This window comes from Mercenaria mercenaria, unplaced genomic scaffold, assembly GCF_021730395.1.
Source record: "Mercenaria mercenaria strain notata unplaced genomic scaffold, MADL_Memer_1 contig_1433, whole genome shotgun sequence".
Classification (NCBI taxonomy): domain Eukaryota; kingdom Metazoa; phylum Mollusca; class Bivalvia; order Venerida; family Veneridae; genus Mercenaria; species Mercenaria mercenaria.
Window position 1 is genome coordinate 1 of NW_026459406.1, and position 20,388 is coordinate 20,388.

The 20,388-nt window shown below is 34.8% G+C and overlaps 1 protein-coding gene across 1 annotated transcript; it reads right to left on the reverse strand.

Annotated features, from left to right (window-relative positions):
• Window positions 1-314: 314 nt before the first annotated feature.
• On the reverse strand, window positions 315-19,916 carry LOC128551642 (uncharacterized; the record flags this gene model as incomplete). Its single annotated transcript, XM_053532542.1, has 4 exons — window positions 315-472; window positions 16,597-16,697; window positions 17,765-17,861; window positions 19,854-19,916. Coding segments are annotated over 4 exons (419 nt in total), but the record flags the coding sequence as incomplete, so codon positions are not given.
• Window positions 19,917-20,388: the final 472 nt, after the last annotated feature.

Genomic DNA, 20,388 nt, shown 5'->3' on the forward strand with positions numbered 1-20,388 from the left:
TACTTTGGGATGAACAACGCTTCAATGTCCATAACCTTTCGGGTGAGAGAAAAAGCATCATTCAAAATCTGTAACCCGAATAGTCGGCTATTCTATGTAACTGTGATCCGAGTCCGTCTACGTATCCACACGTGTTTGCGGATGTATTCTATGTACGTATCTACACGTGTTTGTGGATGTATTCTATGTACGTATCCACGCGTGTTTGTGGATGTATTCTATGTACGTATCCACACGTGTTTGTGGATGTATTCTATGTACGTATCCGCACGTGCTTGTGGATGTATTCTATGTACGTATCCGCACGCGCTTACTGATGTAGTCCACGTATTTGTGATCTGCGTTCGTATAAGTACTAGTATCCACACCCGCCTGTGAATGTTTTCCACGTATCTGTTATCTGTGTCCCTGTAAGTATCCACATGTGCTTTCGGATGTATTCCATGTATATTTGATCTGAGTTCTTTTGCGCCTGTGGATATATTCCATGTATCTGTGATTTGGGTGGTTATCCACAATCAAAAGAAAAATTGACCAAATTCCATGAAGATAGGATCATAAATGTGGCCTCTATAGTGTTAATAAGGTTTTCATGTAATTTACTAGTAATCATTTGAACTCGTTTTTGACCCCACAAGACCCAATTGTTAACTTAGCCTAATGATCTCACGACAAACATTCCAACCAAGTTTCATGACGTTAGGATCATAAATGTGGCATCATGAGTGTTAACAAGCTTTTCCTTTCATTTGACATGGCGACCTAGTTTTTTACCCCTCATAACCCAGTTTCGAACTTTTCCTACAGATCATCAAAAGGGAGTTTACTATGTCGTTCTGATTCCGGAATGGAGTTAACTCTTTCTGATGAAAGATTCTACAAATAAAAACGATTTTGAACTAATAACGGCGAGGGGCAAGATTTCGTCAAGCCAGCGACTTTTAATTATTACTTGGTCTGTATTGGCATAGTGGTGATTACAAAATGGAAGGAAAATGGCGGGAGTCTGTCAAACTTATTAATACTTTTCCGGAACGTATTCAGATGACCTAAATATCACATGATATAGGTTACTAGTATGTTGGCCGTCACACTTTAAGTGGAAGTGGTTAGACCCCATTGCTTCTACGACCTTTACATGAAAGCCTTCCATCACATGAGATTTACGTGCAGAAATACCATTCCAGTAAAGTTGAATATAGCCCATGTCTTTACAAAAGTCTAAGATTATTTGTTGTATCTGTTAAGTATTTGGTATTATTGTTTAAATCTTATTACACCTGTTTGTTTATCATCAAAACACAGACATATCTGATAAACGAAAAACCCCTTCAACATAACTTTATCAATCCACTTTATGTTTAGAAGTGGCGTGTATGTACAAAAACCACTTATGAGCCGCGCCATGAGAAAACCAACATAGTGCGTTTGCGACCAGCATGGATTCAGTCTGGTCAGGATCCATACTGTTTGCTTTCAAACCCTATTGCAATTAGAGAAACCGTTAGCGAACAGCATGGATCCTGACCAGGCTACGCGGATGCGCAGGATGGTCTGAATTCATGCTGTTCGCGAAGGCATTATGATAGTTTCTCATGGTGCGGCTCATATCTTTTATTTAACGAACAACAGCTTTACAATACATATTTTACAGGTCAGTCCCGTAGCATTTGATACTTATAATATTTCAAAGGAGGTTTCCCCTTCACAAAAGAATGGCATTTGTGAAGAAATAAAAGTAAACAATAGTCAAAAACGACGTTTCACCTAATTATGTAAAGTTTAAGCACTGTGAAATTGTTGCAAATGCATCAAAAGCTTTTTTTTTTAAATGGTAAGTTTATAAAGGCGATAAACTGTCTAGAAGTGTTGTTCTTTCATTCAGTCCCTTTCCGTAATTCAATATAAAATTATGTGAGTACATTGACAATGGGTTGCAGAATACTGTAATTCTTTGAAATGCTGTTTATTTTTTATTTAAAACAATTCTTCCTTTCTATAATGTGTTGATGTTCTATATTTGTCCTCACAAAAATCCAATATTCTTTAAAGCACTGTATAATGTACAAACTTTATGATAGCGGGGCTCAACATTTTCTTTTCATCCACCGTTAAGATATAACTTTAAGTTTCTGTTCCACTACTGAAATACGTAACGTTTAAAAGAATTATCTTCTAAATAAGAAATAGCTTTTCGAACACTTAATTATAATGTGTCCCTATGTTTTTATCTAATTAATATGACAGACACGTTATCTGTCATCAAAATCAATCTGGTTTTTGGTTACACATTTATGAAAATAACTCGGTGAATGAAAATGTGTTAACTACAAGATCTAGGTTACCAAAAGGTTCCTCCTAGTGCATATTAAATATTCTTTTTAAGGGACCTGATACAGATGTTTAATAAACAAGAATAAATCAAAGCCTTGAAAATCCGATGGTTGCGAGTTTTTTTGGTAGATTTATTTTCTGTTTAGATGCCAGTCTATGAATATACATGAATGTGAAACAAATAAAATTTAATGTGCCTCATATTTAAGATGATCGAACTCAGCCTGAACCAGCTTGTGATGTAACTATGGGCTGGAATACCTTATCATTGATAGATTTATTGATCGCGATCATATGGAATAGGTGAAGTATATGCGCGCTGGGGAAAATATTTCATGATGGACCTGTGAATTCTTTACTTATGGGTGAAACAGGTCTCATAAGCGTAAATACGACTAGATTCTATTGATTATAAAAAAAATACCGTACGATTTGTTGTGAATTAACTGTTGTTGTACTTTTTGTAGTTCAACCGCAACCCTTGTTTAAGAGCTACAATTAAAATACGTTTTTTTTTTCATCCTCAAGTAATAAGTAAGTACACTCGCCCAGTGTAACCAATAACCCACAATTGACCGACCCCTCTGGTGCAGTATCAAGACGCATAATCTAACTCTATACATAGAGCGCCTACTTCCCCCGATTTACATTCGGAACATTTTCACGCGTTTCGGGCTTTATCGAATATTTAACATGGGATTTTTGAACCGTCCAAAGATGTTGGAAATGTTTGTCTCATTGTTTATTCTTTTTTAATAAAAATGTTACTGCTTTCATTGTCTACCACTTTTTTCCACCCTTGCCTGAAAAAGACAGTAATGAGTTTGTACAGTGTTCAGACAATTGTGCTCTGTTGAAATTTAACCAAACACAAGTTTACCTGCATATACAGAAAGCATGATATCTTAAACGTATGTCACTATACCTGTCCAGTACTGTCCAGTACTGGACATTATGGTAAACGCTTCTTTCCTTCACAAATGACAATTTTGCAACTTCTGTCCGGTATGTACATATTTCTGGCCGCGATAAACCATTTGACTTGTATAATCTAAATGGTCAGTGTGAGTGAATACATGTTGAATAAGAACTGCTTTGTCATTGATAATTCATCTGCATTGTTCATGAATGGGTCTATTTTGAGTAGCACATGAACATCATTTGCATGTGATTTAGAATAAAACAAGCATGCTATGATTGTCAGAAATACACTTTAACATTGGTAATGGGATAAACCCGTTACCAAAAATGTGTTTTTTAGTTTACGCGCATTCTTATCTATTTGAAAACATCTAATTTAAAAGTGATTTCAAATAAACATAAATCTAACTTATAATGATAACTAAACACCTTCTACTTAAATGCTATATCAGCGGACAATAAATAATAAATATAAGCTGAAAAGTAGATCCCTCGGAAGCACCGAGAACAATACAAAAAGTGAAAATTGCAGACTCTGTTTGATTAATTCTGTTCATGAGCAGTAATGGAAAATGCAACACTGCTCACGCCCCCTAGCACCGGCTTAAGCAGTATTCAATCTTCAAATCTAAATGAATTGAAATCAATGATCCCGAAGGACAGACCATCATTCTATCAAAACAGCGGGAATCCTCTGCCGAGTCATTCCCTAGTGGCAAAGATCGGAAATTGGCCGTATGTTTGCCTCTTTGTATGCTTAAAGTTTGACAGCTATACATTGACACAAAAAAGTGCTGCCAAACACCCGTTAATTGCATCGCATGAATGATACATCCAACTCCAAAACGAACTAATACCCTCTGTAACCATTAAATTTAACTGAAAAAAAAGGGTTATATACGAACCGGTACCATTACAATCTGATCTGTTTGAAAAAAAATGCTTACAAAATGTTTACGGCTTGATTCTTATAAAACAACTTAACTAAACTAAAAAAATAACAAAGTTTGAAAAAGATATAGCTAAATGAAGTGAAAAAATGCATTATACAGTTCTGGATAATATCGAGGGAAGTATTTGAAATGTTGTAAAAACGGTGCCGGTGTGTAGAGGGTAAACATTTTAGCGAACAAATCTCGAACTACATTATAGGTATAGTATGTTTTAATAGTTATACTTAACGTCAAAATAACATAGTTGATATTAAATGAAATCTATAAAAACATCCTTTGGAAGCAAAGAATAAAACCAAGCAAAACAATTGCAGAATGATGCTATTTTTGGCGGGAGTTTATCTTTAGATGAAGCATATTCAATTAAATAATTTCGATTCTTCCTAAAGAGAAGTTATATTTAGGAGTTATATGATTTACTCTATAACATTGTTTGTTGAAGGTCTAAAGATTTACTTAAAGATGCGTAAACACACATTGGCAAAAAGGCTATTTGTAATGAATATGTATGAGCCCAAGATGGCGGCGCCCTACCTGAATACCGGTGCCTTTGATGACACCCTTTTTTAGCTAAAAATATTATGCATCATTTGTTTGTCACAAAGAAACTATTTACAACTCAAGAATTCAGGAGAACATATTCACTTGAAACAGTCTACATTTAGTGTCACAATACCTATAACAGTGAATATCATACGTTGCAAAATTTATTGGAAGCCGGTGTCACGGTGACGTTATTACCCCGTTACCGTTTCTTTCTGCTTAATAATGACAGATTTTTTTCCATTTTCTGGCCGATGCTTGATATTTTAAATGAAAATAATATTTTTTTCAAACAACTGGAAATCATTCTTTCATTATTGTTGAATGATGAATATATTGTAGCAATGGAATAAAGTTCTGTATTCACTCCGGAAAGAAGTATTTCCTGTGAGCACTAGGTCCGCTAGGGTGCGCTTTCCGACGAAACTTTTCAAATCCATTACCAAGTGTGAAAGTATACTTGCGTCACCATAAGTGTTCCTTCTCACGAGAAGGAGCAATAATGTTTAACCAACTATGACTCACGCGTCAGATAAAACGAGGCCATACCCAGTGTTGAGTAGTCTTTACTTAGTTTCGGTAGGGTACCGTATGGATATCATAATCTTATAGTTTTCTGTGATTGCAGTATACGCTTAATGGGAGGTAATCATACCGCTAGTTGTCTTGCAGTATGGATTGTCTACTCTTAGCGGTAAACAGCAACGCAAACAAACGTTGCTGTGACAGAGATCATATTGAATATCCCCACTTCAGTCAATTCTCGTAAAATTCCAGCATCGTAGCCAAATAAACATTTTCTTCACGTCAAAGAAATAAATAAGAAAACGCTAGCTCTAGCTAATGATTAATGCCAACAATCAGTTTACGAAGATGACAATAAACAAATGTCAGAACCGAAATAAAACCGAATCCCCACGAAACGACCAAAAAAGAAGAAATCAATTTGACTGGAAGTGCTACATCCGTGCATAGCTAATCTCTTTATATGGGTCATTCATGGATGACTCATCTACATGAATGCGCGATCTAAGACACGTTTGCAAGAGTGTAAGAATGTTTTCAAAAAGACACGCAGGCATTGCTTATTTTTGGATTGTTTATGGAGATGTGTGGAACAAACAGACAAGGCACATGCTTACGCTCGTTAAGTTAGGTTAAGGTCCGAAAATCTGATAATTAGTTTTGTTCAACCCAACGGCCGTGAATATAGATTCACCCTTGTAAACCAAGGATCACGTCAAAAAGCTATGGACAATTATCCAGAAATTACGTAATTGGTCGAAAAAATAGGATGAACGAGTACCTACATTTTAGAGCGAAAACATAGTCTAACGGGCGTAAACAATAGTTAAGGCTCTTGCACGCATGTTTACGAACGTGAGCAATAATTTACAAACGTGAACCTATGTTTACGACCGAAAATCATAGATTTGATCGAGAAACCTAGTCTATCGAACGTAATCCTAGGTTCGCGCTCTTATACCCAAGTTTGTGGTCCTAAATATTCAAGTATATCAATCATTTTCCATGGTTTAAGTTTAATAAGTAGGTTTCTCTTGGACTATTAGTTTCGGTCGTTATCTTATGTTTATGTTCATGAGTCGGGATTCACGAGCACGAACAATAGTTTACGAACGTGAACCTATGTCTAGGACCGTAAATTTGGATTGATGAACGTGAACCTACATTTACGAGCGTGAACTATGGTTTACGACGTTATCCAATGATTTCGATCGAAATAATACGTTAACCTGCTTTTACGTTCGAAACGCCTATTTTATCGATTGTTAATCCTATCTTTTTACTGTGAACCTGGGTTCACGTAATTATTGGACAATTGCCATACACATTAAGTCCGCATACTAAGGTTCATAGTCATAATCCTAGGCTCAAGGTCGTAGTTCGTAAACGTACGTAGGTTCACGCTCGTAAACAGCACTGTTTAATCATTTTCTATATCTGTAATAGATTGCCATCTGTTTAGAAACAATGGGAAAAAATAGCTGTAGGCGTATATCCTTTTACCTAGTTGCACATAAAACTTTATAGAACAGAGGTCAACCGCCTCGACAGTCTAGAAATAGAGCGTAAGCCTCAAGTGCCCGAGGTCGTGGGTTCAATCCCCGGCCGCGTCATACAAAAGATATATAAAATGGTACCAAATGTTCCTATTAAAGAAGGGAAACTGGCCTCTTCTCTCATACCCTCGTGGCGGTAGATTACATCAAGACTGAGGTGTTGAAAGTGATAAATATATGTTGCAGAACTTCTTTCACAACCGACCTTAAATAAATAATGTATAAACTAGAATCCACGAGTTCACTTTAAAATTATGATTAGATATATAGGGTTGTTTAGAATTATGGAAGGTCGTACTTGCCACGATGTTATAATTGAAGTCTATTAGGAAACAATTGGTAGCTGGTAACAGGAAAATTTATAACAACAGCTTAATTCATAATTAGATGGACATATTTTAAAACACACCGTAGTGAACATGATAAATTTCCGGCAACTAAATTCCGAAAGATTTTCGAAAGTAAATTTCAGTTCCGGTGTATACTGTTTTCTTAACAGCTCAATCCATAACACATGTGGTAAAAGAAAAAGAATGGACACAACCCTCATATTAACAGATAAGCGTTCCCTATCAACCTCATTTTCTTGGTATCTAATGTTAACAAATATTTTAAACAGCATTAGATTTTTGATATTTCAAGTTTCACTGGCATGATGCCATTACTTTCATCGTGAACAAATGGAAAGCTCATTACTATTTTACATCGGAAGCTAATCAACTGAAACACACATAATCTGAGGATGGAAAAATCGGAGAGAACCTATTTTAGCGGACCACGGAAATACTCAATGGCTCCTGCTGCTACAATACGAGTTGTTTACAGCATGGCGGCCGCTACTACGGCCCCAAAACGGATAATTCAAATGGAAATGACGTCATCGTGAAAAATACACTGTGATATTCCCGCGCGTTTCATGGAAATTAAACAACGTTGAGGGATAATGTATTCATTTATTCTTTTTTTTCTCGCATTGTATGCTAGAATAGCGTTAGCGCATGTTATTTTCGTGTAATAACATCCCCAGAATCCCTCGGGATACGTTGGTAACCGCGCCCTACGGGCTCGGGCACCAACCAATCCCTCGGGATTCTGCAGGCGTTATAACACGAAAAGTTACCCCTACACTATTGCACTATTCTGAAACACACTCTGTGTCTGAAAAACAGACTAGATTACTGAGTTGCGTCAAACAAATGAAAACAAAATAGTCTTTTTCTAAAGCTAATGAGAACGAAGACAGGATATATTTTTAGCTCACCTGTCACAAAGTGACAAGGTGAGCTTTTGTGATCGCGCAGCGTCCGTCGTCCGTCCGTCCGTCCGTGCGTGCGTGCGTCCGTGCGTAAACTTTTGCTTCTGACCACTCTAGAGGTCACATTTTTCATGGGGTCTTTATGAAAATTGGTCAGAATGTTTACCCTGATGATATCTAGGTCAAGTTCGAAACTGGGTGACGTGCGGTCAAAAACTAGGTCAGTAGGTCCAAAAATAGAAAACCCTTGTGACCTCTCTAGAGGCCATACATTTCACAAGATCTTCATGAAAATTAGTCAGGATGTTCACCTTGATGATATCTAAGTCAGTTTCGAAACTGGGTTACGTGCCATCAAAAACTAGGTCAGTAGGTCAAATAATAGAAAAACCTTGTGACTACTCTAGAGGTCATATTTTTCATGGAGTCTTTATGAAAATTAGTCAGAATGTTCATCTTGATGATATCTAGGTCAAGTTCGAAACTGAGTCACGTGCGGTCAGAAACTAGGTCAGTAGGTCTAAAAATAGAAAAACATTGTGACCTCTCTAGAGGCCATATATTTCAAAAGATCTTCATAAAAATTGGTCAGAATGTTTATCTTGATGATATCTAGTTCAGGTTTGAAACTGGGTTACGTGCCAACAAAACCTAGGTCAGTAGGTCAAATAATAGAAAAATATAGTGACCACTCTAGAGGTCACATTTTCCATGGGGTCTTTATGAAAATTGGTTAGAATGTTCACTTTGATGATATCTAGGTCAAGTTCGAAACTGGGTCACGTGCAGTCAAAAACTAGGACAGTAGGTCTTAAAATAGAAAAACATTGTGACCTCTCTAGAGGCCATATATTTCATAAGATCTTCATGAAAATTGGTCAGAATGTTCAACTTGATGATATCTAGGTCAGATTTGAAACTGGGTCACGTGCCCTCAAAAACTAGGTCAGTAGGTCAAATAATAGAAAAACCTTGTGACCTCTCTAAAGGCCATATTTTTCATGGGATCTGTATGAAACTTGGTCTGAATGTTCATCTTGATAATATCTAGGTCAAATTGGAAACTGGGTCACGTGCAGTTAAAAACTAGGTAAGTAGGTCTAAAAATAGAAAAACCTTGTGACCTCTCTAGAGGCCATACTTGGATCTTCATAAAAATCGGTTAGAATGTTCATCATGGTGATATCTATGTCAAGTTCGAAACTGGATTACGTGCCTTCAAAAAGTAGGTCAGTAGGTCAAATAATGTAAAAACCTTGTGACCTCTCTAGAGGCCATATTTTTCATGGGATGTGTATGAAAGTTTGTCTGACTGTTTATCTTGATGATATATAGGTCAAGTTTGAAACTGGGTCAGCTGAGATCAAAACTAGGTCAGTAGGTCTTAAAATATGAAAACAGTGTGACCTCTCTAGAGGCCATACCCTTGAATGGATCTTCATGAAAATTGGTCAGAATGTTCATCTTGCTGATATCTAGGTCGAATTTGAAACTGGGTCACGTGCCTTCAAAAACTAGGTCAGTAGGTCTAATAATAGAAAAACCTTGTGACCTCTCTAGAGGCAATACTTTTTATGGGATCTGTATGAAAGTTGGTCTGAATGTTCATCTTGATGATATCTAGTCAAGTTTAAAACTGGGTCAACTGCGGTCAAACACTAGGTCAGTAGGTCTAAAATTAGAAAAATCTTTTAACCTCTCTAGAGGCCATATTTTTCAATAGATCTTCATGAAAATTGGTCTGAATGTTCAACTTGATGGTTTCTAGGTCAGTTTCGAAACTGGGTCACATGCGGTCAAAAACTAGGCCAGTAGGTATAAAAATAGAAAAACCTTGTGACCTCTCTAGAGGCCATATTTTTCATGAGATCTTCATGAAAATTAGTGAGAATGTTCACCTTGATGATATCTAGGTCCAGTTCAAAAACAGGGTCACGTACTATTGAAAACTAGGTCAATAAGTCAAATGATAGAAAAACTTGTGACCTCTCTAGAGGCCATATTTTCCAATGGGTCTTCATGAAAATTGGTCAGAATTTTTATCTTGATGATATCTACATCAAATTCAAAACTGGGTCACATGAGCTCAAAAAAACTAGGTCACTATGTCAAATAATAGAAAAAACGACGTCATACTCAAAACTGGGTCATGTGGGAACAGGTGAGCGATTCAGGACCATCATGGTCCTCTTGTTTTCGTATTGCAGGGACACATCTTATGGGAAGAAAATAATTTATATTTCAATGATATAGCATTTGGCTATTCTTTTCTGTTTTACTCTCAGTTGAAAGTGTGGTAAATAATATACGATCACAACGCCAAACTTGATGGTTTTAGCCCATATAAAGTGTTTTAATTGATAACATTTTTGACATTATATAATTTATTTTGCTAACTATGTCCAGCCGACTGGGTGTAAAAGCAACTTTAAGAGAAGTACAAACATAAAAACCTAAGATCAAACTACGCATATTACTTTTGCTTACAGATTATAAACTGAGATCTTTTTACGTTTCCATGTACCGTAGTGAGAGTATAATGATATCCCGTTAATTTGTCCAGTTTGTATATATGTATAACTACGGTCTATTGCGGGCTGAGAGCAAAGTTGAAATAGATACAGAAACCGTTATTGTTTTTCTTGTCATCAATAAAAAACGTACAAAATGGTATATTACTTATATTTAGCTAAAGTACTTTTTCCATGTTCAGGTACTTATGCGTTTCTCTTAACAAGACCTTGCGGTTGTATAATATGTTGAAAAAACATGAAATGCAAGTATACAAAATAGATACTGTACTACAAAATCATTATATCATATTAATCATAATACCTGTTATGCCATATCTTATATTTTGTTATTCTTTTTAAATATAATTAAAAAAGCAGTTGGTGAGTCGGGATGATTTTACAACTCAACTGTAAATGACAAAAAAAATATAGTTAGAACACTGTCTCGGAATAGTTCCTGAGCTGATGTAAAGCAAAAAGTTAAATTTTCTTTATTTTCCTGATAAACCATAAATAATCGATAAAATGATAGAATATTAACATAAATCTAGTACTTCAAGGATAAAGGAAATTTCGTATTTGTTTGAAACACGACAATGCCATTGACTCTAATTAGTAAATACATAAAAGGAACCAGCATTTCAATTGAAAACAGCAGCAGCAGTAACAACAACAACAACAACAAAACTAAATAATAAGTATCTTTGGACTAAAATACACGACCGCATTTGTCAATGCACACGTGCATGCACTCTGCACTTTTTACAACGGAATATGCTGTCTGACAAAACAGCTCAGAGCGCCTGCTCATCCCTAAAGTAAAGATTACATCTATAACAGTCATCGGCCGAAAAAAAAAAAATACTCTAATGTCAAACGAAAATTTTGATAGTTCTTTAAAAATCAAACAGAGATTGTTGTTACAGTAATTGTTTGCTTGATTGTGCCCAATGCTTTCAGAGGATCTTATATGAAACTTACAATATTCATAGCCGTGCCATTTTCAGATATCAAAAAATAGTTTGCAATCCGATCTAAAACTGATAACTATAAAGTGAATATGAAAGTACACTCAACTGTATTTGATATTGTCAAATACATATTTCAAATAAAATCAGTCGGGGAATGATAGCGCTCAACAAAGCAGTTTGAGGACAACATTTACTATGGACTTCTTAAATACCAGATAAGTGTTGAATCAGAAGCATGTTTTGTGAATATGCATTTTCAGACTTAATCATTTAAGTAATTCGGGACAAATTCAACAAGATAAAGGCAAATCAAATGACGTCCCTTTGAAAAATGGCGGCCACAACGATCTATTAGTACCCGAGTATTTCTGAATATCCTGTACATTGTATTTTTTTAATTTTTATTCATTTCTTACGAAACAAGAGACCTCCCCCAACCACAAAAAAAAACATTCTATATATACTAATGAACTTTTATATTAAAATCAATACACACTCATTTTCATGCAGCAATGTTTGTTGTTGTCAAATTGTTAATTTTTGTGTGACAACTGAATATTTTCATTCAAATTTGAAATTTTGATTCTGTACCATAAACAAGGAAAATTCACAGCGATAAGTGCTGTTTCTGCTATATATCAGCTACTTCTCCCACATGTCTTTACAGTTTATTTATGGAGATGTTTTCAACAGTGCTCATCGCCGCCATGGAAGTAGGGTTAGAAAATGCTGTACGTGGGTACGACTCCATCAAATATAAAGCCGCCCGCTTGTCGTGAATGGCGGCCCATAAGCTCGGCGGCGAGGAGATTACTGGATGTTGAGGTGCTTGAGAGATGATGCATGTTTGTTTCGTGTGTACATTGTCCTTTCTGTGGGAGGGGGAGGGGGCATAGGTGCCAATACATTGACCTCTAATTTTGAGTAGGTCTTTAATGAAGTCGTATTGGATCGGTGCAATCAACCGGCTGGTAATAGCAAAATCTAGGAAATCTTAATATTACGCTTATATTTTTGCTTTACGTTCTGTAACATCTGTTGTTCTTTTTTAACACAATTTTCAGTGATTTTTACAAATCGTTGTTACAATTTATCAAATATAACTTCATTTTATGTCATATTTGCGCGTTCATCTAATTATACATTACGTTCACTTATAAGTCATAGCAAAACCGTGTTTGAACGCCATTGTAGGGATAATACACGTTTTTTTTTGTGTATTAACGTCTGCAGAAGCCCGCGGGATTGTTTGTGACCGAGACCGAAGGTCGAGGTCACAAACATATCCCAAGGGCTTCTGCAGACGTTAATACACAAAACAAACTGTATTGTCGCTATTCTTGCATAAAAAAATATTTCACGACGATTTATGTATTGTTTTCATATGTGATGACTTGACGATTCCGGTACATTTTTATTTACCATTCCAGTTGTTCTTGGAAACGGTAAACATGTTTTAAATATCCGTATCCAGGGCCCGGAAATAAATAACACTATCAAAGTCACATTCTCAAGGTTTTTAAGCGATTTTTTTTATCTCTCATTATTACAAACATAAAACTACCAATAACTGTTCATATCATTTCACAATTTGGTGGACTCGATCACAATTTCAAGAATAATAACTTTACATTCGAGTTATATTGAGTACGGACACGCAGTTGGAGTACGGATGAGTACGAACTTAGTGTCAAGTTTCCAAGCTGTTTATATAAATTCTTCGAGAAATTAGATAAAAACATACCGACTGATACTTACCAAAATCATAAATATAATACCTAAAAACGAACAATAGCACAAGTTACACGCGATACTTATTTATTCACAGTTATTTACAATAACTGAACAGACGCTTTGTAAAGGGAGTGAACTCTAAGAGAAGCTAGTGCGTACATTGATGGGGCAGTACGTTTGGGGTTGGAAACAGATACAGCTAAACATACTATGGATTACATTGTATCTATAATGCTACAAGAAGTGGTTGTTATGGAAGAAACAAGACGCAGATGCCAAATATCAGTGTGCGCAAAAATACATACATATATCCCTGGCAAAGCATTTCAAAAATAAAAATCATGTATTACAGCACGTGAATTGTCTTGTTTGCACACGATTTTTCTCCCGTTTATACATGGGCGGATCCAGTGAAAAAAGTAGTTTTTATGCAAGAATTACCATTTATACACATTGGGCCTCACATTAGTTTAGAATATAATATTATGTAAAAACGTTCTCGTGATATTATTACGCCCGACTTATAACCGGCCATCGTGCATAAATATTGTTAAGCACTCTTTTGCTATAAATTATTTCTTAAGTATGGAAGACGTTGGTCACTTTGACTTGTATATAAAATTTAAAGAAAGATGACTTTTTGATGTTTCAACAGGAAAAATCTAAAATGCGATAAAATGTATATTACATTTGTGACATTCCGTATTGAATTTGGGTACAATTGATAGCATCGCATTTTATCATTTTATTCAGTTCTTTTAATAAAATCAGTATGAAAAGACCCATGTCTTATCCTTTATATGCTGAATGAGGAAACAAATTATTTTACAACATTTAGGGTCAATGCATATGTAGTACGACTACGGTTACCTATTTTCACTGACCGATACATTTCATCCTCTTTAATGTGTTGGAATTACTCACTGTTCATATGTCAGCCTAACGATGTCCGCAGCTCGTTTATCAAATTTCAAGGTGAGTTAGTTTTCCCTGTCAAATATTCGCATGAGACATAATTTGCATATAATGTATAGATGTCATTTTCTGCCATTACATTTCGCCTGAATGATAACTAAATCTACATGTTGCAAAATGAATTTCCTCCTACTGAATATCTTTTTCTGCAAGACACACATGACTCTGTAGTTTGACATTTTTTTGACTGTTATTCGTAGACATTTTGTGATATCCAATGAATTTAGTACCTTTTGTTTAGTACCGAAACAAAAATACACATTTAAAACTGAGTTACGATAACTGCTAAAATAGTACACGAAGATCCCTTTGAAGCATATGACGCCATCAAGCAGACTCCGAGTGAATTTGAAAACCAATCAAAATATAAGTTTCATAATTTTTATGCTTACTTAATTTTATTCAAAGGAATTACTATATATATATGTATATATATAAACATGGTATAACAGGTATGGTATAATAATTCATTATATAACTACATAAACCCTGTCAACATTTGGATTGTATTTCACAAGTAAATATGACCAGGCTGAAAATAAATCCATATTGCACCTTTTGTATTGTATATTGCTGAACTACTTTCATTGAAAATGTATGTGCTGACACAGGTATAACAAAACAAAAACATCACTCATTTCATTTTAACATCGAACGCTTACCGTGGAAATTCTTCGGTAAATCCTAATGCCAAGAGAGTATATATTAATAACATCATCGGTTACAAAACCCGGGACATGCAATTCATCGTTTGGAACGAAAGCTGATACCAAAATTAAGTAGTATTAAGGTGCAAAATTCATAGCCTTTGAGAATAAATCAATGTATGTATTTAATATACAACATGTGTTTTCGTTAACATGCGTTTTAAATGATAGTAGACATGTACATTTGCAAGACATTTGACTACATAATGTTTCAAGTGGACCTCAACGTTTAAATCCATTTGAAATTACATTGATGTAAGTACTAATGACTTGATAATTCAAAATCACTTCATTTTGAACGGTGAGTCCACAAGATCAATGTTGTGTTTTGTATACACATATATTCAAAATCGCATAGTATTCTGTAACAGTGTTCACAGTCCAACATTAAATAATATAAACATTTCAAATACACTTGAGCGAAACCAGTAATGAGTAGTAGAAACTCGATAGGTTAATATCATCCGGTGAGTTTTGCGAACCAAGTAATAAATGTATCGGTTATAAAAATATTTAACGAAGGTGTCGAAATATATGCCAAGAAAAACACCGTTCTCGAGACATCTTCCATTTCTGACAAAAAGACATTTTATACAATATACTTTAGTTGAAAATGGAGTGCCGTGAAATAGAACACTATTGTGACATTTTAAAAAGGACTAAAGTTAGGCGGAGTTTGTCTCGGGACAAAGACTTAATCTGAAAAATTAAAGAGTGAAATGTAAGATTGTCTTTGCAATAAAACAGCGTAATATAATTAAACACTAAGGGTCTTGTAAAAAATAAAAGATAGATATTGTTCAACCAAATAATAATTGATTGTCGGTGCCGATCAGAACACTCAGCTATATCATAGATTAATGAAAAAGGAATGCAACATGAAATATGTTTTAAACCACATTGAGCTTAAATTGTCAAACGTGTACTTTAACGTATAAAACTAATATAACAGCTGAGATCCGCTCAAAAACCTTTTTTATTGTTTGGTAGAGACCAAGACTTGTGCAGAATTTAGTTAATGAAAATATTGGTCCATGTTATTGTCAACATTCCACAGTGCCATATATTTCCTCACACACACTATCATCATATGACTGACGATTTATGTGGTTTCACACCATATCTTGACAAGTTCTGAAATTCATAAAAAAAAATGATTATCTAAAATTAGCGACCTACAGTTCTAACTATCATACAAAATTTAATTTAAAAAAAAACAACATAAAATGTACTTGTTCACTCGTATCAGTCGAATAAAATATGAGTGATGTGAAAGTTAAGAAAATAGTATGATTAAGTAATACTATCTTGTCCGACTGTGAAAATTTTGCAACACCTTACAAAAGTGGCCATGTGAACCATGTGAACCTGTGATGTCACGCAAACGTACATTTTTGATTGGAAAGTGCCAAAAGATACATTTCAGCATCAGATTCTAGGTTTGTTTGCTTTCTGTTCAACTGACCCGATGATTTCTGATTATACATTTATAACATTCTTATGAATAATTCACTTGAAGTTATAATATAATGATAAAGGAACTCTAAGTAAAAGTTGAATGTCATTATAATAAAAATTGCAATGTTGTAAATCATTATGCTTATTCTACCTTCATAGTTTACTTTACCATCTCCGGCAACAGCTGTCTGTTTCATCATATCTTCTAATTCATTATCTGTTAATCTTTCTCCTAATTTCTTCATAGCCATTCTGAAAATTATGTCAGATTTCCATATCAGATTTATATCAGATTTATAACACGAAAGACAGGCGTTCAATGAAAGCTATCTATTTCATGCTTTTCAGTGCAAATCATGTAAATCAATTAATACTTTCACTGTATCAAAGCAGTGAAGCAGTGAAAGCATCAAATATATTTTCCCTCGTGCGAGACTTCACTAAAATGTACTAACTTCCAGATCGTCCGACAACAGAAAAAGGTTCTTTTAAGAAATCTGGAAATTAATGTTATACTTCTTAAGAATGAAACTTAATTGCCGACAGACTCTGTGTTACAGAAACACATGATAATTAGTTGTTTTTACTATGTTTTACGATGAAAATCGAAAAGTGTTTGTAACGTTTTACTAGAAGTAAACTTCCTCGATTATAAATATCTATAATTAACGGGCGTTGAACACTAAATTCGCTTTAGCGCTATTGGTAACGAAGGTAGGAAACTTTTGTTGACGAGATCACCCTTTTTCCTTTGTTTGGCATTTTAAAATAGTAAGAGAAGCCTTCGAATTCGCGCAGTCTGGTCAGGATCCATACTGTTTAACTGACTGCAATAGGCCTTGAAAGCGAACAGCATGGATCCAGACCAGACTGCGCAGATGCATGTCGAAAATGCACTATGCTGGTTTCCTTATGACGCGGCTTATTTAATTATATGCATCTAGTTAGTGTACACCCTTGTCCTGCTAAATTTTGGTTCTTACCAACAGTGAACAGCGAACAATGCAGATCTTGATCAGGCTGCACGAATATGCAGACTGATCATGATCACCGCTGGTTGCAATGACAGAATTAGTTGTTTTCAGCATAGTAATGAGTTAACATGATAAAACATATTACGAAATGGAATCAGATATGCTTCTTTCCATTCTTTAGTTCTTTTCTTGATATGAAGTCATCAAATATAATTATGTATCCCTTTTATTCTTGTATTGCACCTCAAGCTTGATTTATCTGTCTACATGTACTTAAGTGGGTAAATGCATCTCATCATATTTCTGACTTCGTTACTTCAAGTTGTAATAAATTTCAACACAAACCTAAATTCATTTGCGTCAATGAAACCATTTCCGTCTTTGTCAAATGTTCTAAATGCTGATCGTATAACTTCCTCCTTATTCGCAAAGTCGCCATCACCTATAAAGAATCGTATTTACTTTAACAAAATCACTTTGTGTCCATCTAACAGCATTTTATAGACCACAGTTCTTATGAATTCTAAACGGGACTATTGCCTGTTGTTTCAGCCTTAAAGTCCGTGACTTGAGTTTCCGAATGTGTTTTGTTTTGTTCGGTTAAGGTCAAACCGACAGAATTAAGGTCACATAGAGGCCAAATATGCCTCTCCGGCCATTGTTTCAGGCATGGTTGGGCATCTGGGTAGTACCATCCACTTTCCATAAGCTGACTGAATTGCTTCCTTAGCTGAAGAATTATATACCTTAAACAAGAATCCGGAGCAATATCGGTGAGGAGCATATGATTCGAAGTCAAAGAACTTTTAACGAGCTCGAGAATCGAGCTTTACGGTAACGCAAGTATACTTTCACACTTGGTGATGGATTTGAAAAGTTTCGTCGGAAGTTTTAAAAAAGCGCACCCTAGCGGATTGGTGCTCACAGGAAGTACTTCTTTCCGGAGTGAATACAGAACTTTATTCAATTGCTAAAAATTATTCATCACTCAACAATAATGAAAGAATGATTTCCAGTTGTTTGAAAAAAATATTATTTGCATTTAAAAGATGAAGCATCGGCGAGAAAATGGAAAAAAAATATCATTAATAAGCAGAAAGAAACAGGAACGCGGTAATGACGTCACCGTGACACCGGCTTCCCATACATTTTGCAACGTATGATATTCACTATTATAGGCATGGTGACACTAAATGTAGACTTTTTCAAATGAAAAGGTTCTTCTGAATATCTTGTGACTAGTGAATTGTTTCTTTGTGACAAATAGATGATGCATAATATTTTTAGATAAATCCGATTTCTTTGAGCTCGCTTTGAGGCATTGCCTTAGTTCGTGTTATTTCAATGTTTTCTACAATCGTAGAAATGCTTAAAGCTATAGTCGTAGACAACCGAGAGGAACTAAATAGGAGGATTATTGTTTATCGCTTATGGCGTTCATGTCAACTATGTTTATGCCTCCTGAAGGCTTCATTACATTTTCAAGAATGATTCGACCATGAAAAACTACGATCTGTATACAAAGTTAATATATTATCATAATATATTTTTGGATGAATTGATTTTGTAGTTAAGGTCGCCTATTCAAATGACTTGCCCCTCACCGATGTAGGTTCGAATCTCATTCGGGTGTTAAAATCATCATGCGAATGAGTCATTCTTATGGCTTACGGAAGATAGGGGCCTCTACACTGGTGCCCGTCCGTAATGAAATAATGCAAGGCTGAGTATCTAGGGTCTTCCTCCACCATCACATCTGGAAAGTCGCCAAATGGCCTACATTTTTTCACAAGCCCGCTTGCTTTGCTCAAAGGAGAAAGCGCAGATCTACTTGTCACCGGGTCGTGGGTTCCAACCCCGATCTTAAAATAATGCAGTAAAACTCATATTGTTCTTGCATTTGTACAAATATCCTACTTTTACTTTCACTCACTGTATAATTTGGCTTTGTACATTTTATTTCAAATTATTAAAAAGTGGATCAAAACATGTTGAAAAAAAAACATAAAGTACGCGCGCAAAGAAAACAGTTTTTTTGGGGTTTTTTTTAATTCATTTTGAAAATTAAATATACATTAGAAAGACAGTATATTGATTATTATCACACCGTTTGCAAAGCTAAAATATCTATCATATTTTTTCCATAAAGTTAGATAAAGTTCAAGGCTTCATCTTTGCGCTATATACAATAATTTTGCTCGTGCGAAAAAATTAAATGAGTCTAATTTTCTCCTGTGGTAACCAAATTGTAACTTTAAACCAATGGGAATTAATTATTTATAACACATTGCCTTAAAACTACTGTTACGTATAATGTAAATAAATATTATGAAAACATTTATATTAAAGTGTATTGTATTAATAGAAAAAAAACTTTCGAAGTTCATCAGATAACTAATTAATAAAAATATATCGTCGAGTAAAGCACACATACTAATTTTTGACATTTCTGCTTGCATAAAGGAGTAGAATTCTTGAAATTCTATTCTGCCGTTACCTGAAATAAAACATTCATTTTTTTCATAAGAAGTTTCAGGTCATAAATTGGAACACACTATTGAACAAATAGCTTGTCGCAACTTAAAGTAATGCTCAGTTATGTTTTTTTTTTAAGAAATAAATTCATGTTTTTATTCTATTTTACAAACTTTAAGGAAACAAATATTGAACATTTTAGGAATAAAATCTTTCTGCAGTAGTCGAAATATGACAATAGTTGAAGTCGCGAAAACATATAACAAAGAGTCAGATCAAGACTTTGACAATCAAACTCTGATTATCTGTTCTCGTCCGTGATATAATTGAGTCAAAGAAACTAGTAAAATTAGAATGTGCCTTCTTGGCAATTTTGTAGAGGTAACCCTACGTTACAAAATATTAAACACTAATGAATAATATTGTATATCTCTACCTCGTTTATTACTTTTTAGCTCATTATTGATTAAATGTTAAACTAAGGCATTACAATA